The 21,327-nt window shown below is 48.2% G+C and overlaps 3 protein-coding genes across 3 annotated transcripts in view; 2 read left to right on the forward strand and 1 right to left on the reverse strand.

The window, feature by feature from the left end:
• Window positions 1-5,025, forward strand: part of DOC2B (double C2 domain beta) — a 31,221-nt gene extending 26,196 nt beyond the window's left edge. The window contains exons 5-9 of the mRNA XM_021524898.3: window positions 1,926-2,052; window positions 2,255-2,412; window positions 3,597-3,678; window positions 3,854-3,950; window positions 4,562-5,025. Of these exons, the coding sequence (XP_021380573.1) occupies window positions 1,926-2,052; window positions 2,255-2,412; window positions 3,597-3,678; window positions 3,854-3,950; window positions 4,562-4,698 (601 nt within the window). The 3' untranslated portion in view covers window positions 4,699-5,025. The remainder of the gene's footprint in view (window positions 1-1,925; window positions 2,053-2,254; window positions 2,413-3,596; window positions 3,679-3,853; window positions 3,951-4,561) is intronic.
• A 2,272-nt stretch (window positions 5,026-7,297) lies between these two features.
• Window positions 7,298-9,930, forward strand: LOC110467708 (pinopsin). Its single transcript, XM_021524966.2, has 5 exons — window positions 7,298-7,637; window positions 8,195-8,377; window positions 8,820-8,965; window positions 9,138-9,377; window positions 9,789-9,930. The coding sequence occupies exons 1-5, from the start codon at window positions 7,298-7,300 to the stop codon at window positions 9,924-9,926; spliced, it is 1,047 nt and encodes a 348-aa protein (XP_021380641.2). The 3' UTR covers window positions 9,927-9,930.
• A 2,537-nt stretch (window positions 9,931-12,467) lies between these two features.
• The window catches only part of TEX14 (testis expressed 14, intercellular bridge forming factor), a 32,999-nt gene continuing 24,139 nt past the window's right edge, over window positions 12,468-21,327 (reverse strand). The window contains exons 22-31 of the mRNA XM_077787558.1: window positions 21,178-21,302; window positions 20,302-20,492; window positions 18,153-18,204; window positions 17,586-17,657; window positions 16,798-16,875; window positions 15,136-15,247; window positions 14,878-14,973; window positions 14,121-14,227; window positions 13,653-13,713; window positions 12,468-13,472 (exon numbers count right to left, since the gene is read on the reverse strand). Of these exons, the coding sequence (XP_077643684.1) occupies window positions 13,436-13,472; window positions 13,653-13,713; window positions 14,121-14,227; window positions 14,878-14,973; window positions 15,136-15,247; window positions 16,798-16,875; window positions 17,586-17,657; window positions 18,153-18,204; window positions 20,302-20,492; window positions 21,178-21,302 (931 nt within the window). The 3' untranslated portion in view covers window positions 12,468-13,435. The remainder of the gene's footprint in view (window positions 13,473-13,652; window positions 13,714-14,120; window positions 14,228-14,877; window positions 14,974-15,135; window positions 15,248-16,797; window positions 16,876-17,585; window positions 17,658-18,152; window positions 18,205-20,301; window positions 20,493-21,177; window positions 21,303-21,327) is intronic.

The raw sequence follows: 21,327 nt of genomic DNA on the forward strand, positions 1-21,327 counted from the left end.
ACAGGGCCCAGGGGGGTTTCTCCCAGTGTGACACTGGAGATGCTCTCCCTGCCACCACCCCATGAGTTTTCCATGTTTCCTTCCTGGGCTTTTGCCCATCCTGAGGTTCCTGAGCTTTCCCAGCAAGCAGGAGGTTGTGTTTGGGATCTTGCTGTGCTTCTGGGGTGTCCCTGGACATTGTCAGGAGAATTGGTACTCCCATTTTTAAGAGGTAAACCATCCCAAACCCTGTCTCCCTGAGTGCCCAGGCACCACTGCTCAGTTTCTGGGTGTAGACACAGATCCTGGGCTGCCAGCTCCCTGTGAGCCCATGTCCCCTCCTGTCCCCTCCTGTCCCCTCCTGTCCCCTCCTGTCCCCTCCACGCCTGGCAAGAGCAGTGTTGGCTCTGGAGCTGCTGCTGCTCCATTGTTGGTTTTGATCTTTACAAGAAAGAGGAGAGGAAATGGGGAATATCGTGCCTGCATTTGAGATTCTCTTTGAGGATTTTACTGTTGTGGTGGGGTGGTTTTTTCCGTGGGTATCTATAGTAACGCTGCATCCAGCCACAGTTTTCTGGAGAGCAGCATTCCCTGTTTTCCTCCTTGTGTAATTTTTTTTTTTTTCTTCCCAAACTCCTTTTCTCTGCTGCTCCTCAGCCCTGCTGATCCTTGTGCTGTGGCACTGAGACATCCCCATGGCTTCCTTGTTTCCTTGTTGCTCATTTGTGAGCATGAGGGTGGTCAAACCATCCTTGGGTAAGGCACTAAAGCATCCACAGATAAATCATCTACAGATAAATCATCCATGGATAACCCACCCAGGGATAAACCATGCAGATGCTGAGCAGGCCAGAGGTGTGGTGTGCAATTATTTACCCTCAGGTGGGATCACAGGGCATTATTTATCTTTAATTACTTTTTCCTTGTGGTCCCTGAGGGCAGAAATGCCACCTGTGGGGAGATGGACACCAAAGGGAGTGGGTGAAAAATAAAACAATCAGGTACCCAAAAGATGAGAAGACACTGTAAGAATATTTTTTTTAAAGGAGAAAGGATGAAAGGGAAAAGAAATGCCTTTCCTTCATGGGCAGGGAGCCCAGGCAGTCCCTGCATGGCTCCAGTGGGGATGCAGGATGCTCCCTTTGCATGGGGGTGGCTTTCCCCATTGCCAGCACTGCTGGTCCCTCAAGACACCCTTCTGGCCCTCTGGGATTTTGGGAGCTGCAAGCAGAGGCTCCCTGCAAGCACCAACTTTGTCAGAAGCAGCAGAGGAATGACTCATTAGCTGCCAGCTCAGGGAGAGGCACTGGTGGCTTTTTCATGGCAAGCAGCCTGGGCTCAGCACCACGTCACTGGGATGGATCCCAGCAGGGCTGGGGGAGCTTCACCTGCCCAGGCTGGGATGTTTCCTGTGCTCGAGGGGTGGAAATCACTCCTGGCCTTGTCTGGCTGGTGGGACAGGAGGTGGCAGAGCTGCTCTGAGTCCCAGCCAGGGTCACCCTGGGAGCTGCCACGCTCCCAGCAGTGCCTGAGCTCCTGGGGAAGGGAAGGAGCTGTGTGGGAAGCAGGGAGTCCAAGGGAGGGATGAGGAAGAGCCTCCGTGGCTGGGCAAAATGGAGCTGCAGCATCCCCGAATCATTTTGCTTTAGTCACTGATGACTCTGATGTTTTCATGGCAGGGTCATTAGGATGGTGGAGGCTCCAGCTTGCTTTTCCAACGGTGCTTGTGCATTTAGACACAGAGGCTCACACCCTGAGCTGCCCTGCCCGGGCTGCATTCCATTCCAGCTGCATTCCAGCTGTTTTCCAGCTGCCTGCAGAGGAGGTGCCCCGTCCACGGCCTGGGGAAGGGTGACCTCAGCTGCTCCCTGACTGGGGGGACCTGCAGGGCAGGGGGCAGCCCCTCCCCTGTCCCCAGTGTCCCTGCTCAGCCCGTGCCCTTGCAGGATCTCGGTGTGCGACGAGGACAAGTTCCGCCACAACGAGTTCATCGGCGAGACGCGCATCCCGCTGAAGAAACTGAAACCCAACCAGACCAAAAACTTCAACATCTGCCTGGAGAAGCAGCTGCCGGTGAGTGCAGGGGGTTCAGAGCCCCAGCCCACCTTGGAATCACAGGTACAGCAGCTTCTCCCCGTGGCACGTGGGAACCTGGAGCTGTTTGGCCCCTCGAAGATAATCAGGGATGCGGGGAAGAGCATCCCTCGGCTGGGGGAGTGTCTGGCTGTGGCTGTACCGAGGTACAGCCCCCAGACTGGGTGCATTCCCTCCCCAGATAGATAAAACAGAGGACAAGTCGCTGGAGGAGCGTGGCAGGATCCTCATCTCCCTCAAGTACAGCTCGCAGAAGCAGGGCCTGCAGGTGGGCATCATGCGCTGTGCCCACCTGGCCGCCATGGATGCCAACGGCTACTCCGACCCCTACGTCAAAATGTGAGTGTCACCCCCGCCTCTCCCCGCAGCAGGAATTAATTGTTCTCATTAGGAGATGCAAATGAGGCCATCAGGCAGCAGCTTGCCTCTGCCTGGGGCGTCCTTCCCTGCCAGAGCTTCCAGGTGAGGTGGGGTGGGGCTGTCCCCCTGCCTCACCACGGCTCCTGGCTGTTTTTTGGGGGGATGGCATGTTTCAAATTCACTCTCTGCGAAGAAGGGGTGGCCATGGCGAGGAAGGACCCTGTGCCTGTCCTGCCTCCTCGTCCCCAATGTGCTGACTCAAATTTGGGCACTTTTAGGGATGGTATTTGCAAAGGCAGAACTACTGGGAGAAACCATACGTGGGAGATCCAATAATGGAGTTTATCAGCAGCACACTTTCATGTTCTTATTTAATAGTTTTTTAAGGGTGGAGGTGTTTATATAAAAATCCCGTCTTGTTTTTTTAGATGCCCATGGGAGGCTCAGTCCCTGAGCAACACAATTGCCACTGCACTCAGCCAGTTTTGGGTGTCCCCTGTGCCATCCACAGGAGATTGCATCTGCAGGGCTGGGATCAGAGCAGATAGCAAAGTGATGCTTCTCGGCACAAGCCTAATTTTTTAATCATGAGCAAGATCTGGAACGTGTAGCAAGGCAGCAGAACTGACGTTTAAAGGCACAGCACCAGCACAAAACCACGATGGATTGACTTTGGCCTGGCCCACATTTCAGGTCCCCTCTCTGCCTGATGACACTTTAATCTTGTTTGCTGTCCAGCTCTGGTGCTGTGCTGCTCAATATCTGCAGGGAACAGCTCAAAGCTGCTCGCTCCTCTCCCTTTTCCACACTGCATGTGGTTCCTGTCTCCTGAGGGGCTCTGCATGAGCAGACCAGTCACAGTCCCCAGTCTGGACTGGTGCTGGGCTGGCAGTGCTGGGTTTGGAGAGCATGTGTGCAGTGCCAGTGTCCCCTAGGGACTGGAGATGGGATAATCTCTGCTCTCTGCCTGCAGCCAGCAGCTGCCTTGGTTCTGAGGAGGGGAAATGCTGCCTCTTCCCAGCTGGCCCCAGCATTTTTGGGCATTTTGGCAGGGGAGAGCAGGGGAGGAGGGTCAGGGGGCTCAGCCTGGCTCTGCAGCCACAGATGTCCCCACCCGTGGCCTCCTGCCCTCCTCACTGGGACCCACTTTGGTCTCGTTGCAGTTACTTGAAACCAGATGAGGACAAGAAATCCAAGCACAAGACGGCGGTGAAGAAGAAAACGCTGAACCCCGAGTTCAATGAGGTGGGTGTGGTTCTCACCGAGGGGCTTTTCTCAACCTCAGACTTCAAAGATTAAAAAACCACCACTTTAGTCACTGTGTGAGGGATTGGGGTTGGGTTCCCCGTGGGCAGCAAAGCCTGAGGAGGAGGATGGGCAGCCCCAGCCCCTGTTTCATGCTGCCTCTGCTCCTCCACAGGAGTTTTTCTATGAGATAAAGCACGGTGACCTGGCAAAGAAGACCCTGGAAGTCACTGTGTGGGACTATGACATTGGGAAATCCAACGATTTCATAGGTGAGCAGCACACTCCAAAAGGTCTCCTTGGCCTCTTTTTTATTTATCTTTGCTGTCTGTTCCTCTTATTTCTCCTGCACTCCTCCACCCTCCTGCTTTGTTCTCCATGCCCACATTCATTCTCGCCGGGTTTTGGTTCTGCTTTTATCCCTCTCCTGCACCTGAGCCTCTCACGAGCATCCAAGCAGGGAGAAAATGCATCTGCCTGTCCATTTCTGTTTTCAGATGTTTTCCTCTGAGTGCAAAACATGTTTAACAGGGAGGTTTCATTTATCTCTGTTGGATGTCTGGGCTGCTTATGATTTTGTTGCTGGTCACTGTGATTTATCACTAACAAGTGCCCGGTACCTCTGACAGCCACTGTGATTGCAGTGAGCCCTTGGCACAAGGGACAGGGGCACTGCCTGGCACTGGGGCACTGCCTGGGACAGATCCCAGACCAGAGCCACGAGGGAGTGGGGAATTTGGGCTGGATTTCACATCAGGTTGGATGCTGTGAGGATGCTGGTTCCCTCCAGCATCCCCCGGTGTCCCTTCTCAGCATCTCTCAGCATCCCTTGCAGAACTGATGCTCCCCCCACACCTCTCCCTCTCTCTGTCTCCCTCCCAAGGCGGGGTCGTGTTAGGAATTAATGCCAAAGGGGAGCGGCTGAAGCACTGGTTCGACTGCCTGAAGAACAAGGACAAGAAAATCGAGCGCTGGCACACGCTGACCAACGAGCTGCCGGGCGCCGTCCTCAGCGACTGAGCCCCGCGGCGCCACAGCTCCACAGCCCTTGGGCTCCTCCCAGCTTTGGATCCGGGGGATCCCGGGCCAGCCGGGGGAGCAGGACAGCCCACAGCAGGGCCTGGCTGCAGGGAAGCCCTTCGCAGGGAAGAAGGCACGGGTGGTTTGGCTCCCAAGGCTTGTCCAGAACGCCTCTCCGCGCCCTGCCGCGCCCACGGCCCCGCTCTCGAGCGTGCACGTGCACACTCCCGCTCGCACTCACGCAGGTGTGCACCCCTGCATGCACTGCAGCCTGGCTCCTCTCCCAAATCCTGCCTCCACTCAGTTACCTTCTCGCTGCCTTGCAAGTCAGTGGCAAAAAAAAAAAAAAACCAACAAAAAACCGAATGCGTCCGTCCGCGTCCGTGTGTCCGGCATCAGCAAAAGGCGTCCCTAAAAAACTCACAAAACCCAGAACTGTCTCCTCGAGGCAGCTTGTGCCATATCTCTGGTGGTTTGTCAGTCTCTGTGGTTTGGGCCTAAACAGTCTTTTTTGCATTTAAAGCTCCTCTGTTGGAATGATTGATCGTGTCCCTGGTAAACCCAGAACGAGTGTTTGCTTTCCTTCCAGGAGTGTCGTGCTCGTCCTCTCCAGTAACTCACGTGCAGGCAGCAGAGCTGTGCAGAGCACGCTTTTCCTCCTGGGGTAGGCAGCTCCACATTTAAATAAAAAAGCTCCCTGGAACAACCTGCCTGTTCCTGCTTCCCAGGAAGCAGCTTCTCTCCTAATGAAAGCACGCCATGCAGCAGCACGGCTGTTTTGCCAGCAAAGCCAGCTTGCAGGCTGAATTTTTCTATCATTTTTCCCTTTTTCGTCCCTTTCCGATTCATCCATTAAATAATGAAGATGCTGAGCCTCGGAGCCGAGCTGGAATTGTGTTTGTAGTTCGGCATGGCCGTGAGGTGGATTCGTTTTCTGCCTCAAACAGCATCCAAACCAAATGAATGTCTGTGTATGGCACAGTAATATCAATTTGGCACTGTAATAATATATTAATGTTATAATAATCCCAAATATCATCCTCTGTGATCCACCTTGGCTGGTCTCTTCATCCTCATCCCACCAGACGCCCAGTGGGATAAGCTAAATCTTTCTAGGAAATGCTGCACCATTCCCAAAATGTTTGGAAGCCTTTAAACAATGATTTCTTAGGAAGAGCTGCTCTTTCCCCACGAGTCTCAGTTACCCTCAGTTCCCAAGCCCTGTGCATGTATTGCCAACTTCTTTTTTTTTTTCTCTTGGGAAGCAATGGAATCTCTGGAAACTTACAGTTTACTTTTCCAAGTGACGATCCTGTTACACCTTGTTACACCTTTGATATCGAGGGAGGGGGAGATAAAAGAAAAAAAAACAACATTCATAGGGGTTTTTTAAATAACTCAGTATTTGTAAATGCATCCTGCAGATACACACGGATTTTATTTGAATGCTGGCAGCCTGTCAAGCCGGATGTTCCCACTAATCCTTTCTGGTCCAGCACCTTAAAACCTGCTTGGGGTCTGAGCTTCCAGGGAAGCTCCAGGAGCACCAGGTTGGCTGTGCCTCCCTTTTCTGGCAAAGTTCCTTCCACTCCATCCTTTTTTCCAGCCTATGAACCTGGCTGATGCCTGAGCTGGAGCAGGACACGTGTGTGTGGGTTCCTTCACTTTGTACCCCAGTCTTTTCTAAGTGGACACTGTCCCTCATCCCAGCTGCATGCAGAGTTGGTGGTTGTCATGCCAGGCCTCGTGAAATGTTTGATACCAATGTTTTGCTACCATGTGAAGGCTGCAGAAACCGTCCTTACCTGCATCCTGAGAGACTTTTGTATTCCAGTATTACCTATCTGTGTACTTTTGGTCAGATTTGTTAATATTTATAATGAGAACCGAAAATAAAAAGGTTAAAAAATAAAAATTGGAAGAAAAAAAAAAAAAAAAAAAAGAAGTTGATGCTGGTGGTGCAGCTTTTGAATTTGGGTGGTGGCAAGGATTTGGGAAGAAATGGTTTTAAACCAGAGCACTGGGGGATGTTTGGTCCAATATAGCATAAATACTATATATGTATTTATAAGTATTTGTAAAAAAAATATATATATGGAGATATATGGATATATATATATATATATATATATATATATATATATATATATATATATATATATATATATGGAGAGAGAAAATACATCTATATGGCCCAATTAAGTATATATACTGCATGTATATTTATATTTATTTATGTTTAATATGTATTTAGTAGCCTTGAAGCCCAGCAAACCCAGGGCACAGGGAATGATGTCCAGATCCAGGTGCCAAGGCTGGGCTCACAGGAAAACCCACCTGGAAAGCACAAAGAAAAAAAAATACCTACTCAATTAAATGATGCTCTGTTCAGCCCTCAGATTTTTGTTTTAAGTCACTCTTTATCCCCTCGGGAATAAAGAGCTGATTATAAAAAGCAGGAGGGGAGGACAAACCCTTCAGATTAAAAAAAAGCTTAAGGTATTTGAAAGCCAAGCTGCTCTGGGGCACGTCAGCCCCTCCAGCTCTATAAAGGGGCTCTGCTTTTGGGGGACTCACCTAACCCAGGTGCTGCTGCTCCATGGACAGCACCCAGGAACCCCCAAACAGCAGCACCCCGGGGCCTTTCGATGGCCCCCAGTGGCCCCACCAGGCCCCCCGGGCCACCTACGTGGCGGTGGCCGTGCTGATGGGGCTGGTGGTGGCCTCGGCCTCGGTGCTCAATGGCCTGGTCATCGTGGTGTCCATCAGGCACAAGCGGCTGCGCTCGCCCCTCAACTACATCCTGCTGAACCTGGCCGTGGCCAACCTGCTGGTGACGCTCTGCGGCAGCTCCGTCAGCCTCTCCAACAACGTCAGCGGCTTCTTCGTCTTCGGGGAGCGGCTCTGCCAGCTGGAGGGCTTCATGGTGTCCCTGACGGGTAAGGAGGCCGCTCCAGACCTGCCGTGACGGTGCTTTCGGGTTTAGCAGAAGGGAGCTGGAGGTGGCTCGCCTCCTGACGTCGACACTTGTGGGACTCGTGTCCTTCAGCGCTTGGTTAGCACAGGGAAGGGTTGGGGAGATGGCTGGCTGTGCCACGTCACCACACGTCCAGTCTGGGTCTTGGCAGGGTGAGAAATGCCACCCGGGGACATTGTTTGGGATGCATTTCATGGGGGGTGGCTGCTGTGCACCAGGGACTGGAAATGGCACAAAATTTCTCCTCGAGGATGCTCTGTTGTAACTAGGAGGCATCACAGCCACCCATTGCCAGCTTCACTTCTAAGGACCAAATATCACAGTTGTCCCTGCCGTGAGGGAAACAATGCCAAAATCACAGTTTTTAATTGCCAAATATCACAGCTGTCCCTGATGTGAGAAAAAAACATCCGACTCCTCGTTCAGATAATATTTACTTGAACTAAATCATCATCTACCACATCCCAGCACAGGCAGCAGGAGCTGTTCCTGAGACACAACCCCTGCTGTCCCCCCCAGGCATCGTGGGGCTGTGGTCCCTGGCCATCCTGGCCTTGGAGAGGTACCTGGTGGTCTGCAGACCCCTGGGAGACTTTCGGTTCCAGCACCAGCACGCTGCCAGTGGCTGTGCCTTCACCTGGGGCTGGTCCCTGCTCTGGACAACCCCACCACTCCTGGGCTGGAGCAGCTACGTGCCTGAAGGTAGGGGAGATGTGCACCAGACTGTGCCGTGTTGTCTTCTTGCACCTTGTTTTCAAGCCTGGGGTAGCTGGAGAGTGTCTGGGCTGGAGTCTAAAGGGTTAATCTCTCCTGTTAATACCTCCTCCTTGCTCAGCCAACAGTCCTCTCCTGGAGGCTGTTCTTTGGAAGTTCCCCATCACAGGACACTCTTCCTGGAGCCAGGAGCTGCTCTGGCTGCACACACCCAGCCCAAACCCGCTCTTGAAGGGGCCTGGCACAACTCCACAACAAATCACAAAATCACCGAGGGCATCTGGCCAGCCCAGACCCCCCAGTGGCTGATCTCCAGACCCTCAGGGATGGACACATGAGGTGCTCGGGTGGCATGGCTGTTTTAGAGCCCATCCTTGAGCCCTCATCCAAGCCCTAACAGCTTTAGGCTCATTCCCAACCTTTATTCCAGGCCTGAGAACCTCCTGCGGGCCCAACTGGTACATGGGTGGCAGCAACAACAGCAGCTACATCCTGGCCCTGTTTGTCACCTGCTTTGTGGTGCCCCTCAGCCTGATCCTCTTCTCCTACACCAACCTGCTGCTGACCCTGCGGGCGGTGAGTGCGCCCGTGCCGCTCCGCTCCCACGGCATGGGGAGCCTCAGGGCGGGTTTTGGGGACAGCCAGAGGAGCTGGCTCCTCCTGGCACTGCCACCAGGGCTCCCAAGGGATGGGATGCTGCTCCAGAGCTGCTGCCAGGCGTCTCCCTCTCTCCCAAAATTCCCCGCAGGCCGCGGCGCAGCAGCGGGAGTCGGACACGACGCAGCAGGCGGAGCGGGAGGTGACGCGCATGGTGGTGGTCATGGTGGTGGCCTTCCTCACCTGCTGGCTGCCCTACACCACCTTTGCGCTGGTGGTGGCCACCAACAAGGACATTGTCATCCAGCCAGCCCTGGCATCCCTGCCCTCCTACTTCTCCAAGACGGCCACGGTTTACAACCCCATCATCTACGTCTTCATGAACAAACAGGTGAGACAAAGCTCCAAAGAAACAAACCAAGCTGGAGAACAGCTCAAAAATCCTGGAGGAACCATCTGTCCTACCTGGAAGTGTGGTCACAGGCTCGGGGTTGCTGTGTAAGCAGCAAGGATTTGGGAATAAGATGGAAAGGGAGGGAGCAGCCTGCGAGCCTGAACAAGAGCTCATTTTCCACTTCCATGGTTTTATGGGGTCAGGCAACTTAATGTTGGCTCACAAGCTGCTCGTTGAAGGCACAAAGCAAACAGGATGAAACTTTTATTGTCCATAAACCACAAAGAGTTGGGCTGGGAATAGACAGAGATCTTTCCCAAAATATAACCAGCGTCCAAGCTGCTGGGTCTCCAGGTGACGCCGGATTTCTGCTGCCACAAATAACCTGTCCCTCCCTTCCCTGCCCAGTTCCAGAGCTGCCTGCTGGGAATGCTGTGCTGTGGTCACCACCCCCGGGGGATGGGGAAAACCTCTCCAGCTGCCCCCAGTCCCCAGGTCGCTGCAGAGGGGCTGAGGAACAAGGTGACACCATCCCACCCCGTGTGACAGCTGCCACGTCCTGCCTGCACCACTGCCAGCTCCAGGATCTGCCTGTGCCACCCACAGCAGCACAGAGGGGCTCGGGGTGGGGCTGATGGGGGCCTCTCAGAGGTTGGAGAGGTCCCCAGCGACAAAAAAAAAGAGATATTACAGTGTCTTAGTGTCTTGTTGCAGGTGAGGAGCCATCCCATCATGGGAGAAACTGCAGATTTCCACCATGCCCCTCTCCTAAGGAGCCCCCTCCCTCCCAGCCCCTCACCTTGGAGCCTTTCAAGAACACCAAATAAAAAATGAACAGCAATTTTTCCTCAGTGCCCAACATCCCAGGTGGCTGTTTGGCGCCCAGAGTCAGGTGGAACATGGTCTGTCACCATCCCCTGACAGACCAAGCCCTGCCTGCATCACCTGGTCCTGCTGGGAAGTTCAGGGAGATGCTGCAAATCTGGCATAAATCCAGCAGGGATGTTTAGGAGCCAACTGTGTTAATAAACACTGATAAATACGGAGCAGTTCATCTGTTTTATTGGCTGATAGAAGGTTTGACAGAAAACACATCCCCTCCTGCCACCAGAGCTGGCACATCCCTCGTGGCAAGTGCCACAAACATCACTACAGACAGCCAGGGGAAAAAAAAAAACAACAAACCAGACACAAAGTTAATTTTCTTTTTTTAGAGTTAAGGCAATAAGGGAAGGTCTGGATCCACTGATTTCCCAGCAAGGGTGAAAACACAAATGGTAACAGGCCCCAAGGCATAGCAAAGACCCACCAGCAGCAAACAAAAGATGCCAAAGCCTGTAAGGATAAAATAAAAGATAAAAAAAAGCCTCCACAAGCTCCACAGCTTCACACCTCATCTTAAATCTCCAGTCCCACTGTTTATCTACCCCAGCTGCAATCACACTTCTGTTTTTGGAGGCAGATTCTGCCATTCAGGAGCCCAGGAAAGGCTTCTGAAGGTGATATTGAAGACAAGCAAGTCAATGAAACTGGGTTTCACCCAATTCCTCTATCTCTAAAAAAGCCTGCCTGCCTTCAGAGTTTTTTACAGATTTCTGCTCCTCAACCCTTGAATTGCTGTCAAAATGAGGTGAGCCACAGCCAGGCACCCCAGCAATTTGTACTGCCATGAGATTTGGGAGACTGAGGGTTTGGTTTTGGTTTTTTTTCCACTGAGATTCTCTGCTTCAAACCAAAAATAAAACAAAAATCCCCAAACCAGCCCAGTACAAAGGAATTAAACATGTTGGAGCAACCTGGGCTACTGGAAGGTAGCAGAGGGGTGGAATTATATAATATTTATGGTATTTTCCAACCCAAACCATCCCATGGCTGCATGACCTGGTGTGGGGGGACAGGACACCCATCCCTGTCTCAGCCTCCCTCTCTCCTGCTGTGCAGACCAGCTCAGCTCACAGGGCTCAGAGAGGAATTAGAACAGCTCAGTATCACTGTTTTAATTTAATTAATTGGGCTTTCATTCTCTGGGAAGCTGAAAACCAGCATTAGATGGGTCCTCTGATCTCCTCTGCTGCCTTGCACTGGCCCTTGTTTAATTGTTCCTGTTAATCACAGCTTTTGTGCCCATGCTTTATGTTATCAGGATGATTTACATCCATGCTAAACTTAAATCTGGGAAAGTACAAGCAGCTGAGGAACTGAAATCTCTGCTGTGTTCTGGCCCCGATAAGGAGATCAGACAGGCTATGGGGCTACTTGAAAGGCCCTCCACCAACAGAAATAAAAATTCTCCACATTAAGATGAAAAAAAAAGATAGGGAAACGGCTGACAGTCTGCTCACCATTTGGTCCCACAGATAAAATAGAAGAAGAAATGCAGGAAGCTGAGATTTTTCACGTGTTGTTATCCATGCAGGGATGGATAATTCTGTGCATGTGAAAATCCCGTGCTGCTCTCTGCCACACTGCTGCAGCCCCACGGGCTTTGGCTACTTTTCATTTCATTGAACAAGCCTGAAACCCAACAAAAACACTGCCCAAAAAGCGAGAGGGAATGACCCTCAGTTATGAGTCACAAGCCACACAAGGACAGGATCACAAAATAAAAATTTGCAATTTCACTTTCTTCGCTCTCTGTCGCTGCTGCTGACACAGCCCCAGGGCCGTGGGGAGCAGGATCTTGTTCCAGCAGCTCCTCCCAGGAATAAAAATCCTTCTGCCTGGAGAAAAAAGTCCCACACGGAGAATCCAGGTTGGTACAAGTCTGGGTTCGAAAATATGAAACTTTTTTTTTTTTTTTGGACAGAATTGTGTCAGAGCCTGGGGCGAGGCCCGTGCTAGGCCTGAGGCGTTTCTGCTCCAGCTCTGTCACTGCCGCCACAGCACAAACACAAGAAAGATTTTTATTTTCTCTTGATCTTTCCTCAGAAATCTCCCTCACCTCTGCAGCATCCTCCCTGGAGCAGCTCCCTGGCCGTACCATGGGCTGATGATGGGAAGCAGCATTAAAAACAAGTGAAAAAACCCCAACAAAACAAGCCCAAAAATGAACCTCCAAGCCAGAGAAAGAACCAAAGGCAGCACAAGAACCTTGGAAACTTTTATTCATGTTGTTAAACCAAACAAACAAGTGCAGAATTGGAGCGCTTCCTTGCAAAAGCAGGAAGGAAGATGCAAAACTTGACACTCCCGAAAATGTGCAAAACCAGCTCAAAGCCCAGGTAACAGGACAACCCTTCACTCCTGCACCTTGAACAGTATTTACCACAAAAAAAAAAGTGTTAAACATGAAATTGCTGTGCCCATCAAAATTCTCATCCAAAACTCAATTATATCCAGAGATCTTGGTGGTTTTTTTTGGACAAGGCCTACCAAAAATGTGGTTGAATTAAATACCAGGTACCTTCATAACAACCACATTTTTTTCACATTCTTGTCTGGTGCTGGCAGGGAACATATTGCTGCACTTGCAATCTCTGGAGAACACTGCCTTTTCCTCATTAGCTTTTTGCACAGCAATTAATCCCTTTAATCAGTCAAATCAGTTCAACACTAGATCACAAAAGCACTAAGTAAAGCGAAAACAAGAAATTACCTTGTTAAATTTAATGAGCAAGGAAAAACAGACACTACATGGGCTGTAACACTCCAGCATGGAAACATTTCAGTGCCTCAGCAGCACCAGCAGCCCACAGAATTACAATCATTTTGTCTTTAATCTGAAAACTGCATAATGCAACAGAGCAAGGAATTCTTTAGCTTATGAAAATGTGCACGTGCACATACAATAAAAAGCAGTTTCATAAGGATGTGACAGTAAAAAAACAGCTCACTTCTGCACACTGACACTGCCTGGGCATGCAACAATGGCATCAAACCAGTACAAACCATATCAGAACACAGAGAATTAGATTTTCTTCTGAACTTGCTGCTGCTGTTAATGAAGTCTGAGCTTTACAGGTGTTTATGTGGCCAAAAAGGGCTGTAATTCACAGACTAAACACAGTGCAAGCAGCAGCAAGCAGGTGATGGGTAGAACTTATTCACTCTGTGTTTTAATCATGGAGAGAGCTCTCATCCAAAACAATTATCCTGCAGGGGACAAAAAAAAAAAGGGAGTAAAAAAAGGTTAGGCAGTTGTTTTTTTCTAATATAAAGTACAAGATGAAGGGAATGGGATTTCACAGTGCTTCTTTTTCAGGGAAAACAGGAATGCAGCTCATGCACAAATAAATTTCTACCACAATTCCAGTTTAACTCACAGAGTCTCACCTGAAGGGTGGACCTGAAGCCAGCTGCTGCTGGGGGTGGGATTCCTGATCCTTTATCTCATCTGAAAAACAGGGAAATTCAGCTCAGAACATGAAAGCCACACAGAGACAGCAAGTGAATCAAGAGCTACAGGTTCCTCTGCTTGAATCTTTCAGCCACATTTGGAATCAGAGCCCAGTCTCAGCTCTGCTGCTCCTGCATCACCCAGGAGCTTTGTGGTGATCAGAAAATCAGAAACCAATCTTGATTTCCATCCCTGAAGCCCAGTCCCAGCTCAGCTCTGACAGAAAACAGGGGCACAGCTGCTGATGCTGTAACAATCTGTTATTGTAATGCAATAACAAGCACAGTGATGTCACTCCCAGGCTTCTACATTTTAAAATTACCATCAATATTTCCAAAAGTAACCAGAAATTTGGCACATTTCAAACTTTGGGTGCATCCAGCAGCTCTACAGACAAAGGGCACCTGCTGAAGTCCCTGATGTTCTGCCTCCAGCCCAGGCTCCTCTCTCCTCTACTCCATTCTTCCTTCCAGCATCTTCTGGATCCTGCAGATCCTGCAGGCTGGCAGCCCTTGAATGACAGAGTTTTTGTCATTTTGTCATCTCTTTTTTTTTTTTTTTTTTTTTAACAGGATGAAACAGAAAATTTTGATGTCAAACATGAGAATTTCTCAAGTTCCTTGGTGAGACAGAAGTTAGGGACCAGTTATGAGCACTCACTGTGCAGTTGTTCAGTTACTGGGCTCTGAGCTTTAGTTCTAAGAGGAAAAACAGTTATTTAGGATGTGAATGTTTTCCTTAAAATGACGTTTAAATTACTTCTGTCACATTCTTCAAATTTCCTAATATGCTGCCATGAAAGCACAGCCATTTTCACAAAATCTTCTTTATAAAGAGCTTTCATGACTCTGTTCTCTTAATGCACATTTTCTCTGTCTCAAAAAATTCCCCCATTCTGTCAAATTATCTCTGATTTCTGTGAAGACCAAGCACTGCCTCCCAGGGCTGTTGAAGTATTTGCTTTCCACCTACAGGAAGTTGTATTATTAACAAAACATTCTTTTCCCTCTCAGTTTAGTAGGAGAGTTCACATTCATGTCTCCAGGCAAGTTCCCTGACACTCCCTAAGGAGTCACAGCCCATCTTCTGCAAAGTTCTCCACAGATCTGTACACAGCACACAAAATAAACCCTTCAACACAAATATAAATTATCAGCTCACCCAAAAGTGTGTCCCTGAGGTTGTTCTTGGATCTCCTCATCTCCAGGAACTGCGTGGAGCATTCTTTCCAAAATATCATCAAGACTGGAGTGAGCCCTGTTAAATAAAAGATCCCAAAGTGATGGTGACAAGGTTCATGCTGCAAATTTCCAAATAAAACATTTGGCACTTAAAAGTTTTCTGCAAACATTGAATCTTATTAAAATTCTAAGTCTTTGTAACTCAAAGCCAAACATGCCTTCCCATCCTTTTCCATACCTTTCTGTATCCTCTGCTAGATTAAATGACTCCTTAGTCCATGAACTCTGATTTGCCTTCTCATTTTTCTCAGATTCTTTTCCTCTTTTTTCCATTTGAACTTGATCAAGAGCTATTCACACAAACAGCAAGATTTTAGTATTAAAGTAAGATAAATAAAGACATTAAAATTTTGTTTTCTTTGCTGCACTTGGGCAATTTCCAGTTGCCCATTTCTCAGTCACTCTTTCCTCAGTCAGGCCTGATTTTCTACCAGATGAACAAATTCCCATTATCTGCAGTCAAAGGTGGCCAGCAGCAAGGCCCAGATAAATATTTCACTCCAACACATTTCCAGATTCACAGGACTCTACGTTTTGTTTCCCACTGAAATGAAAAATGCATGTGGAAATGTATCTTTAATCTTTCCCCTTCCAATCCCAGATATGGGAGAGAAATCCAAGGGAGACCTGAGGATGACAGCTTGGTTTGCCTATTTATCAAAATCCAGTGATTTCCCCTTAAAAACTTATCAGCAAGTTCTGCTCCCCACAGAAATCAGGGTTAGGGTTGGGCTTAGGGTTGAGGTTGAGCTCCAGGAACACTGGGGATGGGAAGGGCACCCCATGGTGAATTTTCTGATCTGGAAATTCATGGTGATGGGGTTAAATTTAGGTTTGCGCTAATGGGGAATATTTCAGCCCCTTCTGCTGGGCTGTGATAAGCAGGAAGCACGAGGCTGCCACAGAAAATGGGAGTCTGAAATAGCTGTGCTTTATGCAAATCCAAGAAAACCACAGTGATTGAGCAGCCAGCAATAGCCTGCTGCAGTCCTCTCCCCCTAAAAACAAGAAGCTCCAATGAACTTCCATCCCTCAGGAAAGATTTAACAAAGCTGTAGGATAACCAAACATGTGCCAGCATCATTCTCAAGTGACTGTGTTATTGAGCTTTTTACAGACTTAACTCATGTTCTGCATTTTTTTGGGGGTTTTTTTTGTTTGCCTTTTTTTGTCTGCTTCTTTTTTTTCTACTGCTGCTCACTTTGTGACTCACTGGAGGGGAAAAAAAAGCACAGCCTATAAACATTTAGGTTTTCTGCTCCTCTGACACGACTTGTTGTACATCTAAAAATGATTCCCACTTAGCACCATTTGCATTTGCAGCAGCACAAAGATTCACCACTCTGCTGTCTTTGTAACAGAGCAGGAAATACAATATTCATTACCCCAGTGGAAGCTATTTTCTTCCTCTATGAAATCAGAGGCATTATTTCACGCTGGAGAATTAGGAACATTAACAGGTAGGGTGCACTGGCCACTTTCTGAACTGAATCACCCTCCCAGAATGGAAACTTCAATGGATTTGACATCACCTGCCCACCACCTCTGCTCCTGTGGCTGTTGCCACCTGTGTTGGAACACAGCACAAGCCACAGTGGCATAATAAAAGCAGAAAATTAATTCTCCTGCTTAGACCTGCAAACCTCCCACAGCAGCTCCCCGTGGACTTTGGAGGGAACACACAGGGAAAGGCAGCAAACATTGGTGGGGGCACCAGGCTAAAAATTGCAGCTTATTGTTACAGCTGAACACACAGTGATGAGGACTCAGAGGCAGTTTGCAGCGAGGCAAAAGGAATTTTCTATTTTTAATCTCTACTTTGGGACTGTTAGCAACCAACCATTCACTTGCACTCCGGAGTCTTGCAATCCTATCCCTTCCAAGTCTGGAGTGATGGAATCTTGCTGCTTTAAGTGTTCTGTTAAAAACAGCATTATTTCCATATTGATCTAGGTTGACTATACACTGAAGTATCATATAACTTTACCCATCCAACCCCAGAGGAAAACCTGCACATGATTTACAATTATTTTATATATTACCCTACAAAGTGCCCCTGACCATCATTAATGGCATCACTGATGGTGCCAATCTTGTTTTGGTGAATGAGTCAGGATGGACATTTTAATCACCCCAATGTCTGGTGTTAATTTAGGAAGAGCTTGGTGATGGATAAGCAAAGGAAACTCTTCCCCAACACCCTCCCAGTGAAAACCACGCAGTTTTTAAACTTTCTGACTGGAGATGTGTGTGAACAAAAGAAGAAATGTAAATCAATGAGCTCTGCACAGACACCTGGGGGGTGCAGCTGCCTCCTCTAATGAGGAACACAAATTGCTCCAGGACACCTTTGAAAAATTCAGTGTACACCAAATTCCTCTCCGTGTTAAACTCCACCTGCACTCAGTGTGCTGGCAGCAGCAGCAAGGAAACCACTCAGAGAAATGCAGAGGCTTCAAGAACTGCCAGTTATTTAAGCTGTTGATCATTTAAGCTCTTGATCTTCCTAATAATTGACTGCAACTAATTTGGAAGCTCCAGTGTATTTTGGCAGTGAATGGTTTGGGAGAAATCCTGACTGAGCACAGCTGGAAAGCCTCCCACAGTTTGGGGTGAAGTGCCTCTTACCAATTTCATCCAGCAGCTCTTGGGCTGGTGGAGGCAGCTCATCAATGGAGGGGGGAGATGCCTCTGAGAGTGCTGAGACAGAGAGAAAAAAATTCTAGTTAATTAGCAGTGATTAATCCTTAATAACTGTGACATAAGCTTACACTCTGATAGCATCTTGCTTACATATTTCATTTAACACCCTGCACGGGCCTGGCTCATTCATATTTTATCAAACTTCCCTAAATAATTCCATAATGGAAAAATCATTTCGAGCCAGACTTGCACATGCAGCTCTCAATGCTGTATCAGAAATCTGAGGCCAGTAATATTTACACTTCAAACAGAGGTTGATTTAGAGGTCAGAGTTCTTAGTCTGCAGGTGCAAACACAAAATCCATAACCTAATTAGCACCAGCAGTACATGGTTGAGTGCTTAGCTATTTATCCCTCAAAAAACAGACATCCAATGAAATGCAGTGGAGGAAAAAAGGAAAAATAATTAATAGACTGCTGAATTTCTTTTCAAATCCATTTCTCTGTTTATTGAACCATTTATTTTGGCTGGGGCTGGGATAAAAGACTTACCAGGTGCCTGCCTGGTGTTCCTCAGGGATGAAGCAACTGGTGGCAACCCAACCTGTGTGAGATCAAACAGAATTAAATACAAGAAGTTAAACTGAAAAACTGCTGATGTTCAATCCTCCCCTTCAACATCCTAAATCCAAAATAAGGTAGAACCATCAATTAAAGCCTGAGCTGACCATTAAATTTTAAACTAAGATTTACAATCAGTCCAGAATATGAAAATAGAGTAAGACTAATGTGTCAAAAATTTTCCTTGGATTGCTGTGCAGTCATATTTTAGCTGTGAGATACCATCAGCTACATAATCTTTTATTTCAACACTCTGAATGGAGAATTGGATGGGAATTTTCTGACTGGAAAGTTCCAAGATTTTTTCGGTTCCCATTCTCTGCTTGGGATCTTTCACTATTAAAACCAGGCACATTTGTTCATCAGAAGAGCCCTCCCCAAAATTAAGAATTTGTAACCAGAGGTAAATCCCCACTGCCCTAAAAGTGGCACTATGCACTTAATTCTAGCATAAGATTTTGGACAAGAAGTGACAGCATCAGCAGGGCCACTCAGGGCAACTCTGCCCTGTAAATGAATTTAATGAATTCCAAGTGTTCTGGCACTGGAGCAGCACGACACAGACCTGCCTGTGTCAGGTCAGCTACACAATGAGCACTCGCTGCTGCCGTGCCTGAGCAAACTGATTCCAGCTCCGAACCCCAGCCCCAGCACTGGGAATCATCAGAAAGGTGAAAAGGCAACTGGTTTATATAAAACTGCCTGCACAGACAATTTGAGGTAACGCTGCGCCTCAGGAACACCTTCAGTGCCCAAAGGATGAGTGGAAATCGCTGCAGGGACCTTGGAAACTCTGCATTCCAGAGGGAGGGGTGCTGACATTGGGCACATTTAATGTGCACACAAAGGGAAAACCCCGATCAAAGGGCTCATTCAACCCACTGAGTCCATTCCGGACTCTGGCCGGAATCTGGACCGGGTTTTCCCTTTGGCCAAGACCATTCCAGACTCTGGCCATAATCCATTCCTGGTTTTCCTTTTTGCTGAGTCCACTCAGGAGCCCAGCCAAAATCCGGTCCAGGTTTTGCCTTTTGCCGAGTTCATTCTAGACTCTGCCCAAAATCCGGTCCAGGTTTTGCCTTTTGCCGAGTCCATTCTGGACTCTGGCCAGAATCCAGTCCTGGTTTTCCCTTTTTTCTGAGTCCATTCCAGACACCGGACAACATCTGGTCCAGGTTTTCCCTTTTGCAGAGTCCATTCTAGTCTCCGGCCATAATCCAGTCCTCATTTTCCCTTTTGCCAAGTCCATGCCAGAGCCCAGCCAAAATCCAGTCTGGCCTTTCGCTATTGCCAAGTCCATTCCAGGCTCTGCCCAAAACCCAGTCCAGGTTTTCTTGTTTGCCAAGTCCATTCCATACTCCGGCTGTAATCATGTCCAGGTTTTCCCTTTTGCAGAGTCCATTCCAGACTCCACCCATAATCCAGTCCTGGTTTTCCCTTTTTTTTCCCAGAGTCCACTCCGGATGAAATCTGGTCCACATTTTCCCTTTTGCTGAGTTCATTCCAGGCTCCATCTTCAATCCGGGTTTTCCCTTTTGCCAAGTCCATTCCAGACTCCATTTTCAATCCGGGTTTTCCCTTTTGCCAAGTCCATTCCAGACTCCATCTTTAATTTGGGTTTTCCCTTTTGCCGAGTCCATTCCAGACTCCATCTTCAATCTGGGTTTTCCCTTTTGCCAAGTCCATTCCAGACTCCATCTTCAATCTGGGTTTTCCCTTTTGCCAAGTCCATTCCAGACTCCATCTTCAATCTGGGTTTTCCCTTTTGCCGAGTCCGTGGGAATCCAAGATTCCGAAGGCTGGGAGGTGGAAATTCCCCACAGCCAGGCAGGGATGGAGGCAGGAAGGGCCCCTTGGAGAGAGGCCAGCAGGCACCAGCAAGAGGAACCCAAACCTTTGTACCATCAGTGCCTTGACATCAACCAGGACTTCACCACCAGAGCCACGATTCCAAAACAAAGACCTACAAGCATTTCTCTACTTGCATTTCTTTTTAATAAAAATACTGTTAAAAATATTTCCGAGGAACATTAAAGGAATATTTAAAGAAACTCCCGGCCTAAGTTATCTTCTGACTTACAGGCTCTTTCAGTGCAAATGGGCAAACTCTTGGAGCCACCACTGGAATTTCCATGCTCCTCTCCCCTTCACAGGCTGTGGTGAAAGTCTGGAACACTGTGGAGGAGGTCTCTTGAGAGCCACAAAAGGAAGAATCTGAAGAAAATTCACGGCACTGTTTGTATTTCTCAAAGGCCAATGGAAATTTTTCCTCTAGAATTAAAAAAAAAAAAAAAAAAACACGGGGGAAAAGAAAAAAAAAAGACAGCAAAGCTGGAGAATTATTTTTGGAAGTTTTGTATCTTTCGCACATTTCAACAGAAGCAGAAAAATGTTTAAAGGGAACAGGCATTTGCACAAGAAACTCTTGAGAAACTGTTACCCATAAAAGACCAAACTGATAACCCAGGAGTTTCACCCCAGACAAAACTTTGCCAACTGAGGAATTCCAGCCACTGTGTTACACCAAATTAATGAAGCACAAAGCAAATTTCAATTCATTACTCTAAAGCCACTCCAGCTCAACAAGCATGTATCATGCTATTTAACTTGTTATAAACATTCAAACCATACTGAGTGCTTATTAAATTGCCTTTAAAATGCTAAAACCCACAGGCATCAGCTCAATTTTAAATTACTTAATATCTGACTTATGAAGGCTGCCAATATCTTCCAGAGACCTTTCTGTGTCCCTGTAAATTCTCCTTTGGGCAGTGAGATTCCCAACAAACAGGAGCAACAGCATTTCTTGTGCAAGCGCTTCTGCACAGAGAAACGGAGCTTCACCATTCACCTTGGTGATTTTCTACACCCAAAAAAATCCTGGCAGAAAGGTCTGGCTGGCATGAGAGGAGAAATCACCCCCTGTGAATCCTCTTTTTCCCCCTCCCTGCATTACCTGAGCCCAGGGGGGTGCTGACACTGGTGGGAGCGTGGCTCAGCCGAGGCGTCTTACACTCCACTCCCCTCTGGAAGTTCTGCTCACAGGGGATGCTGGACAAATCCTGAATATCTGCCACGGATCTGAATTATTGAGAGATGTTCTGAC

The sequence above is a fragment of the Lonchura striata genome, chromosome 20 (genome assembly GCF_046129695.1).
Source record: "Lonchura striata isolate bLonStr1 chromosome 20, bLonStr1.mat, whole genome shotgun sequence".
Lineage (NCBI taxonomy): Eukaryota > Metazoa > Chordata > Aves > Passeriformes > Estrildidae > Lonchura > Lonchura striata.